The sequence below is a fragment of the Silurus aristotelis genome (assembly GCF_946808225.1).
Source record: "Silurus aristotelis genome assembly, chromosome: 7".
Lineage (NCBI taxonomy): Eukaryota > Metazoa > Chordata > Actinopteri > Siluriformes > Siluridae > Silurus > Silurus aristotelis.
The window spans coordinates 25,065,386-25,085,460 of record NC_139580.1 but is presented as its reverse complement, the minus strand read 5'-3'; the positions used below and the strand labels follow the sequence as shown (position 1 = coordinate 25,085,460).

Genomic DNA, 20,075 nt, shown 5'->3' with positions numbered 1-20,075 from the left:
AAAACCTTCCACACCTTTCATCTTTTTTTGTCCACATTCAGATTTCCTTTTTTTTTTTCTTTTTTTTTTTTCATTTTCTTTATAAGGATAAGACACACAGTGCTTTTAATACATTATTTTTTAGTTTAGAATTATTGGATGGCATTTTTATTGCAATATTTTCTAATAATTTCTGCCTATATGTAAACTGATTGTAATTCCCTCATTTGTCTGGAACACCTTGATTTTTTCAAATGTTTCTCTTTCTGTCAGGTAAAGAAGGACATCACTTTGGTCATCACTATGGCTGTATAGCACATATATATATAACATATCACTAACTGCAGCTTCACACACACTCCATGAAGACCTCAATGACCTCAGTGAAGAATCAGGAGAATCAAGTCTCGAATCTCTACCTGGCCAACTGGATCACTGGTAATACAGCTCACATTTACTTTGTCTATAATTTTCTTTCTTTTTCTTTCATATAGAGATTCAAATAATTCTAGACAGAGTATAGTTGTAGTTATGTCCCTTAGAGGCTCACACACTCAGGTAAAATAAAGACTTAGGTTGATCTATTGAACATAGAAAAATAAAGACATATGATACTCATTTGGATCCTGAGATCAGGTTACAGCCTATGTGATGCTTCGCATGTCCTCGTGCCATGAGGTGAATTGGTGACTCTAAGTTGCCCCTTGGGTGAGTAATATGTTTGCATGGTGCTGTAAAATCGCTGGTAATCATGCCCAGCTACATATCCAGGATTTCTTCTCAGATCCACTGCAACTCCGACAAGGAGAATGTACTTACATTAAATGAATAAATGAGTGGATGGATGAATGAATAAATAAAAAATGTAATGAATGCTATATCATGACTGTCAAGTTTTTGTGCCAGCAGTGTGCCATAAGCATCAGATTGTGAACACAAAAGTGGATAGTGGATTTTCTGAGGGAAATAAACTGGAAAAAAAAAACTTCTGCCTAAAGACTACAATTCACTATAATTTCATTCTTACTGCTTTTCATTTTAGGAGGTGTCTCAGAAATGACAGTCAGGTGTAGCTGTGGCAATAGTGTTAAATAAAAGAGTTGTTCCTGTTCTGTACCCCACATATTGTATTTTTACATGATACAGTAACAGTATTCTGTAGATTTTTATGATTCTTCTTTCAGATAGTGATAGATAATTGGATGAAACAAAAATCATTTAATAGACATCATGCTTATATTAAACTTTTTCTAGTTTTCCGAAATCCACATTTATTGTACTCTATTTGTGATGCACAGCTGTACAAGAATTACTTAACAGAATCCAACTATCCAGTTAACTTCCAGGTGTCTGAATCCAATGTTTTTTGTCAATAAAAAAATACATAAAAGCTGCATGTTAGCATCATTGTGTCGGATCAAAGTGTTGCAGAGTCAGAGCAACAAACACCTCACTGTTGAGTTCCTTTCAAACTGCATTGTATCTGGCTGTGCCATGCTCTTGTCATGTCATGTTACATACCTACTTACCTTTTTCTGTATGTAAGGGAGAAGCTCGGCAGATGCAGAGCAACGTGACAAGAATGGACTTCAGCCCTACATTTTCTTTGCCTAATTTATTACTTAGACTTAAAATACTATATAATAATTGCACAGTGTAAATTGCCTGTTCAGGCGCCATGTGTGTTTGTGTAACAAGGCAATAGAGTGTTGCCAAAACTGGTCACTCATGCTCCTTGAGAGACTGTATTTACCAGAGACTTTCAGGAACCACTGGCATGCCCCGTGAGAGCAACACTTATCTATATTCATCCCATCTCATTGCTTTCCCAATAAGTCAAATTTCCCTCCTAAATTTATCCTCCTTTACTCCATTAAGGGATTGGTAATGAGGTTAGTCTGCAATTGAAAGCTGTTTTCTGTCCACAGGATTATCTGTGTGTCCTCACAGCCTCAGACAGGCAAGACTGCTGAGAAAGCTACTGGAAGGAAGGTTTGACTGGCATTGAGATTATCGTGTCAAATGTTAGTAGGTCAAGATGACGAGGCATGCATAATCATCCAGACGTTTCCAAGGGCCTTTTTTTATTCAATTCAGCAGTGGAAAACATCTTCCAAATGATATCCTAAGGCCATTAGCTTTGAATTACTACCTGTAGATGCTAGAGGTAAGATGATCCAGATGATCCAGTCTCTAGTATCATGCACCCGTTATAAAGATCGAGAGTGTGAAGGTTTAGTTCAACCTGGGCAATAAGACTGTTCCTAAAACCAAGTCATATTCCTTTATGGTGCTTTATGGCTCATATAATGGTGTGGTTACAATAAATTTGTGATTAATAAATAAATACATTTAAATGACAAATACAGAGACTGCTTTAGTATATTCTATTATTTATTTGTTAGAGTAAAAGTTTCTTTTCGGCTTCTCCCGTTAGGGGTCGCCACAGCGGATCCTCCGCACGTTTGATTTGGCACATGTTTTACGCTGGATGCCCTTCCTAACGCAACCCTCCCCAATTTATCCGGGCTTGGGACCGGCACTAAGAGTGGCTGGGGATGGTTCCCTGACCGGGAATCGAACCCGGGTCGCAGCGGTGGGAGCGCTGCATCTTAACCACTAGACCACCAGGGGACCTATTTATTGTTAGAGTAATTTTCAGAAATCTGGACACACCTGGCTAAATCATATGCTGTGTTGTTTTTCTTATTTAATATTAATGCAGTATTAATTCAACAATATTAACATCAACAAACGGCACACCAAATATACAGTTTATCTGCCAGTTTTAATGCACAATAAGCAGTTATTTTGTTAATAACTGTAAAAGTGGATGCTTGTCAATCAGTACCTTCTAACCTCGCCTTCTCACAGCATCCAAATCTTTCTTACAGATTTGATTCTTGCTAGAATGCTTTCTGCATTCATATTCCATGCAGAGCAATTCTTGTTGGATATACATTGCACTACATGTTTACCATCTCTATAATGTTTAAGTTCTGGACTCATACAATCAGGTCTACGAATATTTGGATGTTGGCAAATTATAGTTGTACCTATTGTCTACCAAAGTGTATTAGAGTCAATACTAATAATAAAAAAAAAAGCTCAAGAGTCCTTACATGCATCCAAGTTAATTGTTTGAAGAGTTACAGCACATTTTATATATGTTTATACAGTATGTGCTGGATTGTTGTAGTTGATTGACTGTTTGACGTGCTGATTGGACAAAGATGCAATACAAAGGCTCTTATAGGAGACTGTTACCTGTATGTCCAGCTTTGAGTTGCCTGGTTAATTGTTTTAGGTTTTTGCTGATTAGAATTTTTCAGGAAATGGTCTTTGTTAAAATTTCTTTAAATTAATTAGACAAGTTTTTGTGGACTATGACATTGTTAAAAATCCAAGAATGCTTTGACTTTGGCTTAAACTCTGCAGTATTGCATGAGAGACTTATGTTTTTTATGATAAGTGAGAGTGCTGAAAGTCATCATCAAAATCTGGTTTCTTTTTAGCAGGCCATGATTTTTCAGCCACTTGAATCCAATCTGCTGTAATCACATTGTAGGCAGTGACTAAGTTATAGCATAGCAATTAGCAATGGCAGACATGACCCTATGTTAGAGAGGAGCAGTCTCTGTGGAGACATGGTGCAGTTAAAATTTGTTATCGATGCTGGGCAGTGTAGGCCAGTGAGCTCTGTTCTCTTTCAGGAAGGCTCACTTTTTATCCTCAACACCCCCATTCTCAAGACCATGTCAGATGCACCATATGACGTGCTGCAGTTCCTATTAGACTACCCCACCAAGTGAGTCTGCACTGTGTGTGCCCTGTCAAAATCTCTGCATTTTCAACTTTAAACAAACTTGTCTGTTTATTCTAGCGTTTATAGATATTATATAAATATTTGTGCAAACTATTTTAGACATGAGTAGACTTGTGGTGTATAGAATATGAGCTTGATGGTCTACATGCAGGATTTGCAACCAGTAAGGTTTCAATGTGAATAAAGCCAGCTAAAATAGACAAAGGATCCACAAACGCAGAGACAGTGGGCGAGAAACAGACAGGTATCAATCCTACAAACACCCACACATCAATATCGTTCATACTGTAGCGCTCAAAAGTTTGTTAATAATAATAATCCATGTCATATGAAGTAAATTTTTTAGGAAACTGTATGCATGTACGCACGCACACACACACACACACACACACACACACACACACACACACACACACACACACACACACAAGCATAAGGGGTTGCACGACTACTACTATTAAACTAATGTTTAATTTTCTTTATGTTCTACTTTCAGTACTTTCAGGCTTGAAATAAGAAAAATAAATCGTATTCTATTCACAAATAATTTCACATATTTCAACTACATATTAAAAAAAAAAAAAAAAACATTTAATTAAACTGCCAAATATGTATAGAAATAAGCTTAACGGTCCGGAGATTTTAATCTGACTGTTTTCTTTATACAAAAGAGGCTTTGTGTTTATTTTTATCTTCTTTTTATTATTATTATTATTATTATTATTACTATCTGTTTAAAACCCCACTTAGAGTTGTGCAGTGGATTACATAAATGGCTTCTTTGAATCTGAAACTTTTTTTTTTTACTGTCACAACTAATCAACAGATTTCCCAGAGCAGCAACAAGCATAGGGTTTCCCCAAAATTGTGCTCAAACCCCCACAAGTCAGTCACAAGTGGATCTCAAATTTGTTTGAATTTGAACCACATAGAATATATGAAAAAATGTTTGTGGAAACCTGACCATAAGATTGATATAAGAGTTTTTAACATCCCATTCCACATTTAGTCCCCATTGACTGTTAAAGAAACCTCCACTCTCTGTTTGTTTGTTTTTTTTTACTTTGGGTTTTCAAAAACGGTTTTGGTTAAAGTCAGGTACTGATGTAGGCAGTGTTGGGCGTTACTGTAACAAAGTTACTTTTGACAGTAACTAATACTGTAACGCGTTACTTTTTAAATAAAGTAACTCCGTTACCGTATTGTGCTTTACCCGTTACTTTTTTGAATAAATTAATTTTGGCTGAAGTGTAGCCTACAGTCTAACCTGTTTACAGCAGAGACGCATTGTAGGATTGGTGGATGAACCACTGTACACACGAAGACGCACTTTGGGCGTGTTTCCGTTTATTCAGGTCTGTGCGGCAGTAATGGCGAGTCAAGGCGAGAGCAAGACGAGTTTCTCAAAGTGGAAATATGCTCATTATTTCACTTTAGTTGAGTGTAAATACAAAAACATTTTAGTCAAATGTAAGCTGTGTCTTCCTGGTTTGAAGGTCGTATCTACTGCGATAGCAGCACCTCCGGAAACTTCATGCCTCGACGAAGCTAGAAGCTATAGAAGCTAACCCGGTGTTCTGTTGTACATTGTTGATAGTTTTCATACGTAAGCTGTGAAAGGAACATTTTAAGAGCTCAACACAACAGCTTTTATGATGCAGAAGCCACTTTAGTTTTTGATTGTAAATATATTATTCAGCTTGTTTTGTTATTTATTTCAGAAATCCTTGTGATATATTCAGTTTGTGCAGGTCTGACTTCAATAAAATAGTGTTTAAAAATTACTTTGTGTTTAAGTCAATTTTGTGTTTGTATAGACCATAACGCATAAAAGGGCATTAATGGGAACATTAAAGAAGGTTCTTTTAAAAAAGTAATTAAAAAGTTACTTTTAACAGTAACGCATTACTTTTTGGTGTAAGTAATCAACAAAGTAATTGAGTTACTTTATGAATGAAGTAGAAAGTAACTGTAACTAGTTACTATTTTTTTAGTAACTAGCACAACACTGAGGTGAGGAGGCCTGGGTTGCAGTCAGCATTTTGAAACACCTTTGGGATGTATTAGAATGCTTTTGTAAAGCATATCTTCATGAAGCTGGCTTTGTGCACAGGGGTATTAACATGCTCAAACAGGTTTGGGTCTCCTAGTTAAAGTGAAGGGGAAAATGCAATGCTATCACATCCAAAGACATCCTATACAATTGTGTGCCTCCAACATTGTGGTAACAGTTTGGAGAAAAAAAAAAAGAATATATATATATATATATATATATATATATATATATATATATATATATATATATATATATATATATATATATATATATATATATATAGGGGTTGCTCAAGGCTTGGTGTTAAGGAAGAGTCATAATGTCCGTTTTCCGTTTTTCATCCACTCACATTGCATTTTTCTATGGATAAAAATTTAAATATCGATTTAAAACATTTTAATTGTAGTTTAACTTTTCTTTTTCTTCTTCATTTCCTCACAGGTTTAATCTTTGTGGATATTTAATCATCCAAACAATAAATGGAGAGCTAATCACTCAAATGAAATATTGTCTCGTTCACAATTCTCTTCATAGTTTTGGCAACCACACCACCACACTGGCTGAGAAGACTAATACTGCATTTAAAAATGTGTGGGTGTGTGTGTGTGCGAGAGAGAGTGTGTGTGTGTCTGATTTTCTTCTTTCTTTCTTTCTTTCTTTCTTTCTTTCTTTCTTTCTTTCTTTCTTTCTTTCTTTCTTTCTTTCTTTCTTTCTTTCTTTCTATGAAAGCAGGAAAAAGGCAAAAAATAAAAATAAAAGATAATATTTATGGATAGACTGAGGCGTAGAATTACTTAACTGTGTGTAATCTTTTTAATTTAAATTCTATCTGTGATATAGTTACAGCCCGGGCCCATAAATGCAATTTAAACTCTGCATGTGGACGCATTTTCCACTGAAACAGAAAATCAGAATTATGTTACTGTATGTTGAAGTGCTTACACACCCTGATGGACTTCTACAAGCAGCCAATAGCGTTTGAGATGCTCCACACATCCAGGGAATCCAAACATATTTACTGACCTTGCTAAATATGGAGAACAGCAAAGAGTTAACAAGAGCATTCCACTTTCTTTCTAATCTTTCTGACATACAAAGATGGAATCCTAGTGTAGCTTAGTCTAATAAAGCAAAATATCCCAGCATTAAATCAATCACTCCAAGTTGGTAAAGGATCACGGAAAACCGTCCTGCAACATTGTACAAATTCCATCATCTTCAGAACAAATAAACTACAACCAATGTTTTTCAAAACAAAGAAAATCTTGTGAGAATGTTGAAATGCACAGAGAAGCCATGTTTGCTAACCAAGACCTACCCTTGGGAATGGACCATATATAGTCCTAGAGTGCCACAAAATATTTGCACAAATACTGTAGGAAACAAAAATAAAAATTATATATATACTGTCATAACACTTCTATAAAAGCAGAAATGGGAATGCTTTACAGTATGTGGTGTACATTCAAATCTGTTGCTCACGTTAGAAAGGTATGTCTCTAACCCAAAGAGAATGAAGGTAGTATAAACTAGGGTCTAGTATTCTACATGATTCAGTGCAGAAGCTTAGTGCACAGTGCATGCCTGCTTTATGTCATAGCTTGCAACAACTCTGCAAACCTACATTTAAAACAGTCCAACATAGCCAGAGCTATATGCCAAATTCTCTCAGTGGAAAAAGGTTGTCAAAGAGGTGGACGTCACCATGAAGTCCTTAGTGTATTTCAGACACAGTGTCTTTGTATTGTATTGTATTGTGTATTTTAAATATACTCTTTTGTTAGTCTTTTTGCACCACAGTTCATCCTTTCTATAGCTACACTATATTATACAGCCACACCTGAACTTCACATCCATGAGTGGTTCCTCCCCACAATGTTTAAAGCACACATTTGTATAGAATGTCATGTTTTGCTGTCAATTTCCCCTTAATAAAACTCAAAGGCCCCACATCTATTCCAGCATAACAATACCATTTAGCAAAAAGAAAGCTTCATAAAGGTTGGATATGAAACCTAGTGGACATAATTTTGGAGTGGGTATGATGCTTACTTCTGGCCAATCAGTATTTGCAAAGATCAGAGAATTTTACGGCATTGAAACTTACCACTTTGTAACTAAACTGGTATAGAGCAGCGTCAGATTCTTGCTAACGAAGTCCTTTATGAGCTACTGAGCTTAGCTTATATTATTAGCAAACAAGCTACTAGGGAAGTGCTAGCTCAGTGGTTGAAGCTGTGGGATACTGATTCGAAGGTTGAAGATTTAAGCCCCAGTATTGCCAAGCTGCCACTTCCCAGTGATATATGACAAAAAATTTCACTGTAATGTAAATGTGAAAAGTATAAAGCATTTTAAAATGTATGATAATGAACTTTTTAACAAAGACACAGGTATTAGCAGTGGTGGATGAATTTCACAACCTTTTTGCCTAGATGCACTAGGCAAAATATTACTTCAGTAAAAGTAGAAGTGCTCCCTTTAAGCTTTTACTTGAATAAAAGTACAAAAGTATTTGCCTTTAACTGTACTTAAGTATCCAAAGTACTATGATTTATTATGGTTATAATGTCCTATTATCATTTTTGTCACAAGACTCTTGCTTCATCAACTCAGTGTAAAAAGATTAAAGCACAACAATCTATTAATAGAATGATACAGTATTAATGAGTCAAACACTGGTTGATATCTATTAAAATTATTATGAGCCCAAAACCTCTTTTACTACTACTTCAAAAACATTACGTAAATAAGGCCACGAGCGTTGTAGCAAGTTAGAGTCAGGAGTTTCTTCCATCATTTATTATTTGCAAAATGTTCTGCTTGCTGTTGAACTGACACTGAACTGTGTGTTCATGCTAAGTCGATACCACCAAGCGGCAATCAAAACTTGTTGAAAACTGAGTTGGTGCTCTACCCTGATTGGTGTTTTTTCCCACTCCTAAATACAAAGGAACATATTTCAGAAAATATAGTTAAGTAAAAAGTATGATATTTGACTTTGAAATGTAGTAAAATTAAAGTAATCTTCCCAAATGGAAATACTTCGAAGTACAAATATGCGGAAAAGCTACTAAAGTACAGAAACTAATAATACTTCCATTTATTACTGTCCACCACTGGCTAGCAGGTTTCGCTTTTGAACTGGAACAAGAAAAAAACCTTCAGCTCGAAATACCTCATGCAATAATTATTATGACTCAGAAATCACCAAAATGCTTTAACAGATGGTTCCTCTTACATTTGGTCAGAGAACAAGAGAGTGAAATAAGGCAATCGAGAAGCAGTAGCACATACAGTAGAGCACTTAACCACAATTAAGCACAATTAAGCACACTTCAGCTCAAAGTGTAACACGTAAAAGTAGCACATAAGTGGAGTTTGCATAAATTGAACAGCATAATATGTAGCAAAAGCTTGCTTTACAATGCTACTGTGTATTCAAGCACGTTTTAAGATTTAGTTTTCATGAAAAAAGAAAAATCGAAGAACTTACTGTAGCAAAACCTTTGATCCCTATATGAACATATTGCTTGTATATTTCTTATAGTCATCCGTATCAGTATTCTTCTCAGTGTCTTCTTTTCGTTTTAAACCCTTTTTTAGTACATTTGCGGGAAAAAAAATCCTTGTGTGTGACGGGAAACAATAAGTGAGATTTGCCTGTTTTTATTTTTTCAAAAAATATAAAAAACTGAACTTCATTTTACAAAGGGAGAGAGGGAAATAAAATTTAATATCTTTTTAGCCCACACTAACCTGCCCCACTTTTCCACCAAGTTAAACAGAAGGAGGTCGAAGGAAGGGTTGTAAAGGAGTGTAACTTGACAAGTAGGGAAAGAAAAGAATGAAGACATCTGAAGAAAATGAGAACTAGAGGACACCCCTAATGACAGCTGACCTCTATATTTCTCGTTTGATTGCTCCCCTCCCCATCTCGTCCTTATGTTTAAAAATTTGCTTCTAACTCTGACCTTTTAAGGAGAAGTGTCCCCCTGTATTCTTCACCCTTCTCTCATCCCCTTCACAACCTTTTCTGGTTTTCACACGTCATCCTCACCGAAACTCTGGCTGCTGCCACAAAGTTTAGCAACAATTGCATTTGTTTGGCCAGCACCTGTCCATTATTCTCTGTGATCTTCTTGAAGCTCTACAGCTTCAGTTTTATTTTAAAAAGCAGCACTTGCCTTTGCTTGAATTGTGTGTGTATTATAAGTCTATTCAAATGCCAGGTCTTTCTCCCAGCCGTGCATAAATGATTCAAAAACATTTTCCCAATGATTATTTAATGAGAGATTTCGTTTCAGCAACAGACATCACAGCAATCGCAATATCCAATTCCAGATACAGTACACCCGGTTAAGAGTAGAATTACACCCTCTCTCGTTAACCCACTCATTTGCACACACACGCCACAAACACAAACGCAGGTACACACTCACACACACACACACACACACACACATTGGTCTTTATTATGTATAAAGCTGCAGTTTCAGGGCTATGTCCACATGAATCCAGATAGATCTGAAAAGTGCATTTTGGTTGTCAAAAGCTCACCATCTACACGTCTTCAAACGTTTTCTAAATACTGCTTATCCACAACAAAATGTCTAAAAAAAAAAAAAAAAAAAAAAAAAAGCTTACATCCCTACACCAGGCATGGACATACATGTAAAGAAGCTTTGGCCAGCAGCATTTCCTTCAGCCATCTTTTTACTTTACGTCTCTTTAAATTAATTTTCCATTTTCTTTACAAAAAATGCAATCTGAAGGTTGTACAATTTGACATTAAACTTAAATGCTATTAGAATTAATAGCAGGCACAACAACAACTACACAACATTGTCCACCCTCTTGTTTGTCTTGACTAAAAAAACATACTTCATTGTTATTGAATATCCAGTTGGGAGAGCATTATAAAAAAAATGCTCCATCTTTGCTAGACAAAAAAAAAAGTTTCAGTAAGAAATGTAAAAACTAAACATACAGGGAAAAAAGATGCGTTTTCAAATCAATCCAATGTGGACGTAGCCTCGGTTTATTACATCTGCACTGTGTACATTGGACTTCACAGGTTATGATAATGATATGATAATAAATTAATTGCAAAATCTTAATTTGAGAGTCCTGTATTGCAATTGTTTCACTTTTTTTTTCTCACAGAAGCTTTCCTTTTTTTTTTTTTTTTTTTTTTTAACTCATTTAATCTCTATTTACCACATCCTGTAGACTTTTAATTTGTCCTTGTACTGAGATAACAGAAACCCATTTTATTTGAAACGTTGGTCTAAAGGCTTTTAGATTATCTGCTAAAGCATTTTTTTGGTAGAAGTTCAAGAATTCTGCACTCGAATGTATTTGGAAATATTCAGCTCACCACAAAATCTGTGCAATTCATCTTTTCAGACGGTGACTCGCCTTTTTTATGGGAACGTTTATGTTAGTTGCCCTGATTGCGCGTACATGTGGAAAGTCTTAGACAAAGGCGAATGTCATGAATTATTAGTGACTGTATTGCTCCAGCGATTGTATAAAACTACACCAATTTCTTTCAGGTCCCTCACATCCTTATTGTTAGGCCAGAGAATCTGCTCTAGGCCTGAGCCTTTGCTATTGCCTCCGACTTTATAATTTGTCTGTCTTTTGTGTAGCTCCCAGTGGACTGCTGTTGCATAGATTATACTTGATACTGAGGACTCAACACCATCAGCAGAGCTGACCATAGCAGAATAGCTTGGTGTTATTTGTTTTTCATATCGACTATAGTCAAAGAAACACCTTGTATTTGCCTCTGCAGGTCTTAGAAGAATTGTGAGCTTAATACCATACTGCCTATCAAGGCTCACTGAGAAATTTATGTTTTACTCTTTTTGCACCGGTTTATTATCTAACCGCTGTTAAACAACAGTTTAACAAAACGTTTGATTGTGAAAATAATCTGTTGACATAAAGTTTGTCATTCGGCGATACATCTTTGCAAGCTAGATAGTAACATATGATGCATATAGTTACAATATGTAAAATACACAAGTAAGCTTTTAATTACCCCTTGTTTTGTGATTTAATGGCCATTAAAAATAGGATGTTTTGGGGGGTTTTGTTGCTTACATCTGAGATCTCAATGGCAAAAAAATGCATGGTTTACTACATGACACTGACTGTTTTAAGATTTGGGAAATAGAACTGCAAAATACACTGGCAAGCAGGTGGGTGTTATATGATCTTATATAATAAAACACAAACATTATATAAATAAATTACTCCAGACAAACCCCTCCATTCAATTTGTAACTGCAGAGTTAGAGATTTAGCGATGTTTATAATATCTTAATATGAACATTTTGAAGAAGAAGCGCCAGCAGGAATGGAACAATGGTTTACTGTGTTTGTTTATGGGGATAAGTGGGTATTAAAAGTGCAGTAATTGCATATTTTAAAGGTTTATTGAGAAAAAATAGCAACTGCTCTTAAAACTCTCAAGTTTCCAGTATTGGTTCTCAACTCTTATCTCAGTACAGGGAAATTTGCATAGGTTTCTAATATTGTAAATGGACATTATGTTGTAAAATGCTAGAGTATTCTAGCATTGTAAGATGCTAGTTGTGGCTAAAGGAGAGAAATCTATCAATTATTACCCTCGTCTTCCTTGCTCAGGCTACCTACACTTTGTACTCGTAGCGTACGTCGGCTTGCTCATACTCTAACTCTTCCATGATCATCATACCCCTCACCCTCATGTTCAAGCTCCCCCTGTTCAAATACCACAGTGTGTCTTATAGACGCCACCTCTTCTTCATTGCCCTGTAATGTCACATCCCCTTCAGCTGATGCTGCTACATCACTTTCTGTAAAAGACTTGCTCATTCTGAGTTTCTTTAGTATTCCTTGTTTGGTTGGCTTTGTCTCTACGGGTGCGGCCGCAGCTGCGGCTGCCGCCTCAGCTTCTCTTTGTTTTTGCTCCTTTTTTTCTTTTTTTAACTGCCTTACCTCCAAGGCATCTGCAGCCCCTTCCCCAACAACCAAAACATCCTCTCCAAAAGGTGGAGGAAACTTCACAGGATTGTGGTCATAGGAAAAAAGTCGAAGTGATGGGAGCTGCAGAAGACTAGGGAACTCTGCGATGCGATTCAAATCCAAATCCAGAACCTCCAAGTGCTCCATCTTCAGAAGAACACGTGGGAACTCGTTGAAGCGGTTGCCATAGAGCCAGAGGGTGCGCAGAGCTTCCATGCGGCAAAAATCGGAAGGCAGCTTTTTCAGTTTGTTGTCACCCATCTGCAGTGAGCGCAGGTTAGGAAGCTCATACAGCTCCTTGGGAAAGTGCTGAAAGTAGTTACCATCCATCCAGAGACAACGTAGGTTTTGCAGGTTTCTGAAATCTGGTGGCAGGCTCATGAGTCGATTGCTGCCAAGGTATAGGCGGGTGAGGTTGGTCAGCTGGCACACACCCAGCGGGACGTCGTCCAGTTTGTTTAAGTCGAGTGCAAGAGTGCGCAGGCCTTGCAGCTGAGCAATGCTGTCAGGCAAATTGCGGAAACGATTCGCAGACACGTACAGTTTCTCCAAGTGCTCCAGGCTCACGACTTGCTTCGGGAGGTATCGCAAACTAAAATGGCTCAGATCCAGCACGGGATCACTGCTTGAGATCAAGTCATTAAAACACGCGGGCAGCTTCTGTGGCCCTTCCTGTTCTTTTAATCTTGCTTTTTCCTCTTCCTCAATGTCCTCCTCGCGGTCACTCTCTTTTTCCTTTTCTTTTTCTTTTCCCTTTTCCTCCTCCCCTGCCTTCTGAGAGGAGTTTCCCATGCCCTATTTTGTGGGTCAGCGTGTATGGAAGTATTTCTCAGTCAGTGGGAGTATGCAAGTGTGTGTGTGTGCTTCAGGACGAGTCAGGGGTGTGTGTGGAAGTCTCTCTGGATGTTTTGCCCTCTCTCTGCGTGCTTTACTCAGCAGACTTCCCCTGGCACAGACACATGCTATGCGGGGTTGCATGGTGTGTTGGCTGGGAGCTACCTGAAATCTGATGCAGGACAGCAAGGCCACACACCCACAAGTACCCTCTTACTGTAGACTCCCATTCTATGCATTAAAAAAAGTATAATAATACTAATATTGGTAGTGGTTATAATAATAATTGTAGTAGTAATTGTAATAATACTTGAAGTAGTAGTAGTAATAGTAATAATACTGGTAGTAATAGTGATAGTAGTAAAAAGAGTAGAAATATATATAGTCTGTGTAATCAAAGAGTGTAATCTTGACACAGATGTAACTCTCAAAGAAATTCAGGTTTGTTGTTTTTTTCTCCCAGAATTGAGCGACATCAACTGCATCCAAGCCAACAAACTTTTGGTCAGCTTTCAGTCTCTTACAGACAAATACCTTCCCGTATGCTGGAGCCGGAGGTGCAGCTCCTCCTCCTGGCTGGACGGGACCGAGTGAGTCTTCCGCCTGAGGATCACACACACCTGGTCACTGACTGCCGTACAATCGTATAAGCACATACAATCCGCATGGAAACGCCGAATCCTCCGTCCGAGTTTTGTTTCCGCAAATTTGCTCTTCGGTGAAACTTTGAAGTCAGTTGTACAGTGTACAGGTTTAAAAATAGAAAAGAAAAAAGTAAGTCGTCGCCGGTGTGAGATGGAGAGTGTGTGTCTGTACTACTGTTCAAGTTGAAGTGTGTGTATCTGCCTACTACAGTCACGTTGCGTTAGCTGGAGTTTGTGGGATAGGCTCTTTCTGAGAGAGAGAGAGAGAGAGAGAGAGAGAGAGAGAGAGAGAGAGAGAGAGAGAGAGAGAGAGAGAGAGAGATGCATACACACAAGGAGAGAGAGAGAGTGAGAAAGAGAGAGAGAGAGCGGGAGGGAGGGAGAGAGAGAGAGAGAGAGAGATGCATACACACAAAGAGAGAGAAAGAGAGAGAGAGAGACTATATACACAGAGAAAGATAGCGAGTGAGAGACATAGACAAAAAAGTGAGAGACATTAATAGATACGCACACACAGAAATAAAAAACCGAGATATACAGACTGAAAAAGACACACACACTCACACACACACACACACACACACACACACACACACACACACACACACACACACACACACACACACTATTATAAATAATGAAATGATAAATGAATACAATTCATAAGGAGTCACAAAACAAGAAAACAACAAACATTAAAGCAAAAGTCCAAACGTGAACAAAAAATAGAACATACATAAAACTTTCGTAAAACAAACTGTTTCGATTTTTAAAAAGAAGGATATAAAAATAAAATATAAATAAAAAATATACCCCTTTAATATCCATTTACATTAGAATTTTTCTACCTTTACACACAAGTTTAATACTGCCATATCAAAGCAAAACCACAAACTTCCAATTTCCAGAATAAACCTAGATGTTATGGGAAACACTTTCTCAAACTCACACACTTTCTACAGCCACCCAGTTTTAATTAATCCATTTGCATACACCGGCATCCTTATCTGACTGGAGCGACTTTAGTTTACTCTATTCCAGTTGATTTCTTTTTTTTTTTATCAACACCCATATTAGCACCTCTCCTAATAATTAATTCAATAGGACATGGACATCATTACTACTCTTGTATGTAGGTCCGTAAATAAAAATGCTGGATTAGCATTACCTGGCCTTTAATAAACCTCTTAAATCCTATGGAAGCAGTAAAAGTGTATTTAGTTTTTCACACATGGCTTTTCCAATTTGGCTTTATTTTTGTAAGCTGAATAATGAAATTATGTTATTTTGTCATGTGTTATTGTTCATCTGAGGTAGTGTTTAACTAATTCTTGACATGCAGCGGCCCAGATGATTTATATGTCCGGACCATATAATTTAAATAGATGGTGTACTTTAATTTTCACATGATTTTATATCTTATATATCTTTATATAGATAAATAGAAATGATAACTGTCATGTCCTTTGAAGTTCAATTTCAATAATTTCTTGTTTCTTGTAGTTGTAAACTTGGTAAACTACATAGTCTTTACTTTATAAATCCCATCTAATTTCATGGTTTATAATTACATAACAACACAAAAAAGTCCCCAAACCATTTAGCTATCTAGTTGTTTAATTACTACTACTACTACTACTACTACTACTACTACTACTACTACTACTACTAATTATAAGTCAAGTCAAGTTTATTTGTATAGCGCTTTTCACAACAGACATTGTCTCAAAGCAGCTTTACAGAAATCAACAGTCAAGGTGAATGGTGTGTATTTATCCCTGATGAGCAGCCATGGCGACTGTGGCAAGGAAAAACTCCCTTAGATGTAATGAGGAAGAAACCTTGAGAGGAACCAGACTCAAAAGGGGAACCCATCCTCATTTGGGTGACATCAAGAGTTTGATCATAAATCTTTCAACAATACAGAACACTGGAGAGTGAGAACTAACATGAGCACCGAAGTATAAGATTATAAGTAAATGTTCTTTCAACAGTCTTTGGTATAAAAGTAGGCGCTAATTATAATAATAATAATAATAATAATAACAATAATAACATAACAATTATAATAATAATAAAGACAGACTGATAGATTTTCTGTAGTAAGCCATGTCCCATATCAGTCAAAAAAACCCATTCTGTGAAAGCAGCAGGTCCTTGGTCATGCTTATTGATAAAAGGTACCAGGCCCACTAAATAAATGGATTAATTTGTTTGTTAACTGGTGGAGAGTGCACACCCTCTGCTGGCGATCAACACAACAAGCTCATTGAACATCATACAGTGGAAAATAAAATCGTAGGTGGACATAATTAAATAAATTAGTTTCCATTTAAGGGAAATTATTTTTTAGTTGCAAGGTTTGACAATAAATGTATTATCAGACTAAAGCTTTAAAAAAAACCTGCCAAATATTGTGTAGGTTCTCCTTATGGCAGCAAATTTGCTTTGACTGTTGAAAAATAGACCAAACAAGAAGGTGTTTCTTTCCTGTAAGTTGTGAGGTGGGGTTTCAATAGTTAGGACTTGTCTGTCCAACACATCCCACAGATGCTCAATCGGATTGAAACCTAGGTCAAATCAACCCCCTTCTGCTCTTTGTAATGTTAGTCATATCATTCCTGAACATATTTGGCAGTGTTGCAGGGTATGTCATCCTGTTGAAAGAGAATATACTTGGTCTGCAACAATGTTAGGTAGGTGGTACGTGCCAAAGGCACATCCACATGAAAGCCAGACCCCTGGATTTCAGAACAGAAAGCAACAGAACATTGTCCATAGCAAAACACTGCCTTTGCTAGCTTGCGATCTCACCATATTGCATCCTGTATGGTGCCATCTTTTTTGCAAACTAAGTGATGCGCATGTACCCAGTCATCCACAAGTCATACCATTTAATGTGATTAATTAGACCAGGCCACCATCTTTAATTTCTGCATCGACCATTTTGATGCTCACATGCCCGATGAAGGAACACGGGCCTTCTTTCCTGGCTTAAAATTCAAATAGCCTATTCTCCTCATTTCATAGCATTTCTCTCTCTTGCTCTAATTCCTAACTTTTTGGAAAAATTCCTAACTTCCTTACTATGTTTGGTTAGAGTTTCTATCCAATCAGATTTCAGCCATCACATCACATGTTGCCAGGGTATCTGCAGTAAACCCTTCACAGTCAGCACTGCGGGTTCTTATAGGGTAAACTCTATGTTGCTTGAAGCTGTTGCTTTAACCATACAGATTTTGAGTTATCAACTCTGGTCATCTAGCAGGCATATAATAACATTTACAGTCGTTCAATTGGATGGTCAGAGAGTGCACTAGTCAGAGCTTGCAAACTGCATCTGTAGCAAACTGCACAGGTTCAAATATATTTGTTTGGATTTAATAGCTGTTTTTAACATTTCACAGTGGCTTACAGAAAAGAAGAAATTGATTAAAATTGAGTAAAAGATGTGCAGAGATTCACCAATCTGTGAAAGACTGTGTCTATAAATTGTGGAACATTTCAGAATAATGTTCCTCAGCAAAACAGTTGAATATCTCATCATTTACAGTACATACTGTAATTAAAATTTTAAAGAAAATCTGTGCACAAGGGACAAGATGTGATATTTGGGGTCTCAGTTGGTGCTGCATTTAAAACAGTTATGATTCTCTAGTTAAAGTCACTGCATTGGATCATTGATTGTGAATATATTTTGCGATCTCATCCAAAAATGCAGGTTAAATGTTTATCATGCAAAGAAGGCGGCACATGATCCGTAAACATGATTCAGAAACACTGCCAACCTCACTGCAAGAAAGCTTGTGTAAAGTGTACCATCAACACCAAAGAGGAGAGGGACCATCTGGCTTGTTATTAGCACTCGAAAAAAGCCAAATCTTTGATGGCATAGGAGTCCATTAGTGCCTGTGAAATGTGCAGCTTGCACATTCGGAAAGGCTCCATCAATGATGAACATTGTATATACAGGTTTCAGAGCAACAAACGCTTTCATCCATAAAACGTCTTTTTTAGGGAAGGCCTTGATCATTTAAAAGAGTCTGGGTGGTGAACTGGCCTGCCTGGAGTCTAGACCTTTCACCATTTAAAAACATTTGGCAAATCATTAAATAAAAAATAAAAGGACACCCAGAACTGTTAAGCAGCTAGATATCCTGTATAAAACACCAATGCCAGACAACATTCCTCTCACAAAACTTTAGCTACTGGTCTTATCAGTTCCCAGATGTATACAGACAGAAGACGCTATGCTAAACAGTGGTAAACATGGCCTTTTCCCAACTTTTTTGAGACATGTTGCTGCTATCAAATTCAGAATTACCTTACTTTTTCTTAAAATGGTATATATAAGTTTAAACATTTGATATGTGAGTTTTTTTGGGGGGAATAAAATGTAAATTTATGAGATTTGAAATTCATAGAATTGTTATTTTTTTACATTTTGTCCAGCGTTTAAGTTTTTTTGCAAATGGGGTTGTAAAATATCGATGGTTTTTATAGATATGTTGCCATAATAATGGTATTAAGATGTGGATTTACTCAGGTAGGACACCACTGAATGCCTAGGTGTGAAATGTATGGGTTGCCATTGAGTTCTTTTGTGGGTTCAGTAAGCCTTGGGCACCTATAACCCTGTCTTTTGTTCACTTATTTTACTTACTGTATAGTGGATACTGGAAATATGAGACCTGCTGTTTTGGTGATGTTTTTCTGTGACTCAGTCCTCTAGTGAACAAAATTAGTTTTCTACTAAAGCCACTAAGATACATAAGAACCACGCTTGCTCTATTTTCCTGCTTCCAACATGTCAACTTTCAGACTTGACTTTTCACTTGCTGCATAATATATACCATCTTTTTGACAGATTTAATAACATTTGAAAACAGTTGAATGTCCCATCTCACTATTTACAGTGCATAATCATAACAATTTCAAAGAATCTGAAGACATCTCTGTGCACAAGGGACAAGGGTAAAAATCAATATTAGTTGCCCGTGATCTTTAGGCACTCAGGTGTCACTGCATTTAAAACAGTCCTGATTCTGTATTGGAATTTTTCAGAATGGGCTTATTAACAACTTCAGAAATGATTGTCTGTGAACACAGTTTGCTATGACATCTACAAATACAGGTTAAAGCGCTAAGATTCAAAGAAGAAGCCATATGTGAACATGATCCAGAAACACTGCTATCCTCTCTAGGCCATAGCTTATTTAAAATCTATTGAAGCCGTGTGGAAAACATTTCAGTGGTAAGACAAAATCTACATTTTTATTTATTTTTGAAAACCATTGATACCACCTAAATATGAAAGGGATCATCTGACTTTATATCAGAATTCAGTAAAAAAAAAAAAAAAAAAACGCATCTCTGATGGTATCGGTGTGCATAGTGCCTGTGGAATGGGCGGCTTACACATTTGAAAGGCTCCATCAATGCTGAATGGTACTGTATATGCAGGTTTTAAAGCAACAAATGTTTCCATCCAGAAAAAGACTTTTTTGCATTTTTGAGCAAGACAACGCTAACTGCATACTGCATACTGCATGTATTACAATAACATGACTTTGTATTAGAAGAGTCTGGGTGCTGAACTGGTCTTCAATCTAGACCTTTCACCATTTGAAAACTTTTGGCACATCATGAAATGTAAATTACAACAAAGGGCACCCAGAACTGATAAGCAATTAGAATCCTGTATCATACATATATGGGA

At 36.8% G+C, this 20,075-nt stretch overlaps 2 protein-coding genes across 2 annotated transcripts; one reads left to right on the top strand and one right to left on the bottom strand.

Moving 5' to 3' along the window:
* Window positions 1–353: 353 nt before the first annotated feature.
* On the top strand, window positions 354–3,791 carry saxo4 (stabilizer of axonemal microtubules 4; the record flags this gene model as incomplete). Its single annotated transcript, XM_083547473.1, is given in 5 exon segments — window positions 354–417; window positions 1,678–1,715; window positions 1,719–1,763; window positions 1,930–1,939; window positions 3,571–3,791. Coding segments are annotated over 5 exon segments (378 nt in total).
* A 6,339-nt stretch (window positions 3,792–10,130) lies between these two features.
* On the bottom strand, window positions 10,131–14,587 carry lrrc10b (leucine rich repeat containing 10B). The gene is given in 2 exon segments (XM_083546694.1): window positions 10,131–12,572; window positions 12,574–14,587. Coding segments are annotated over 2 exon segments (1,146 nt in total). The 5' UTR covers window positions 13,671–14,587; the 3' UTR covers window positions 10,131–12,523.
* Between the last annotated feature and the right edge of the window lie 5,488 nt (window positions 14,588–20,075).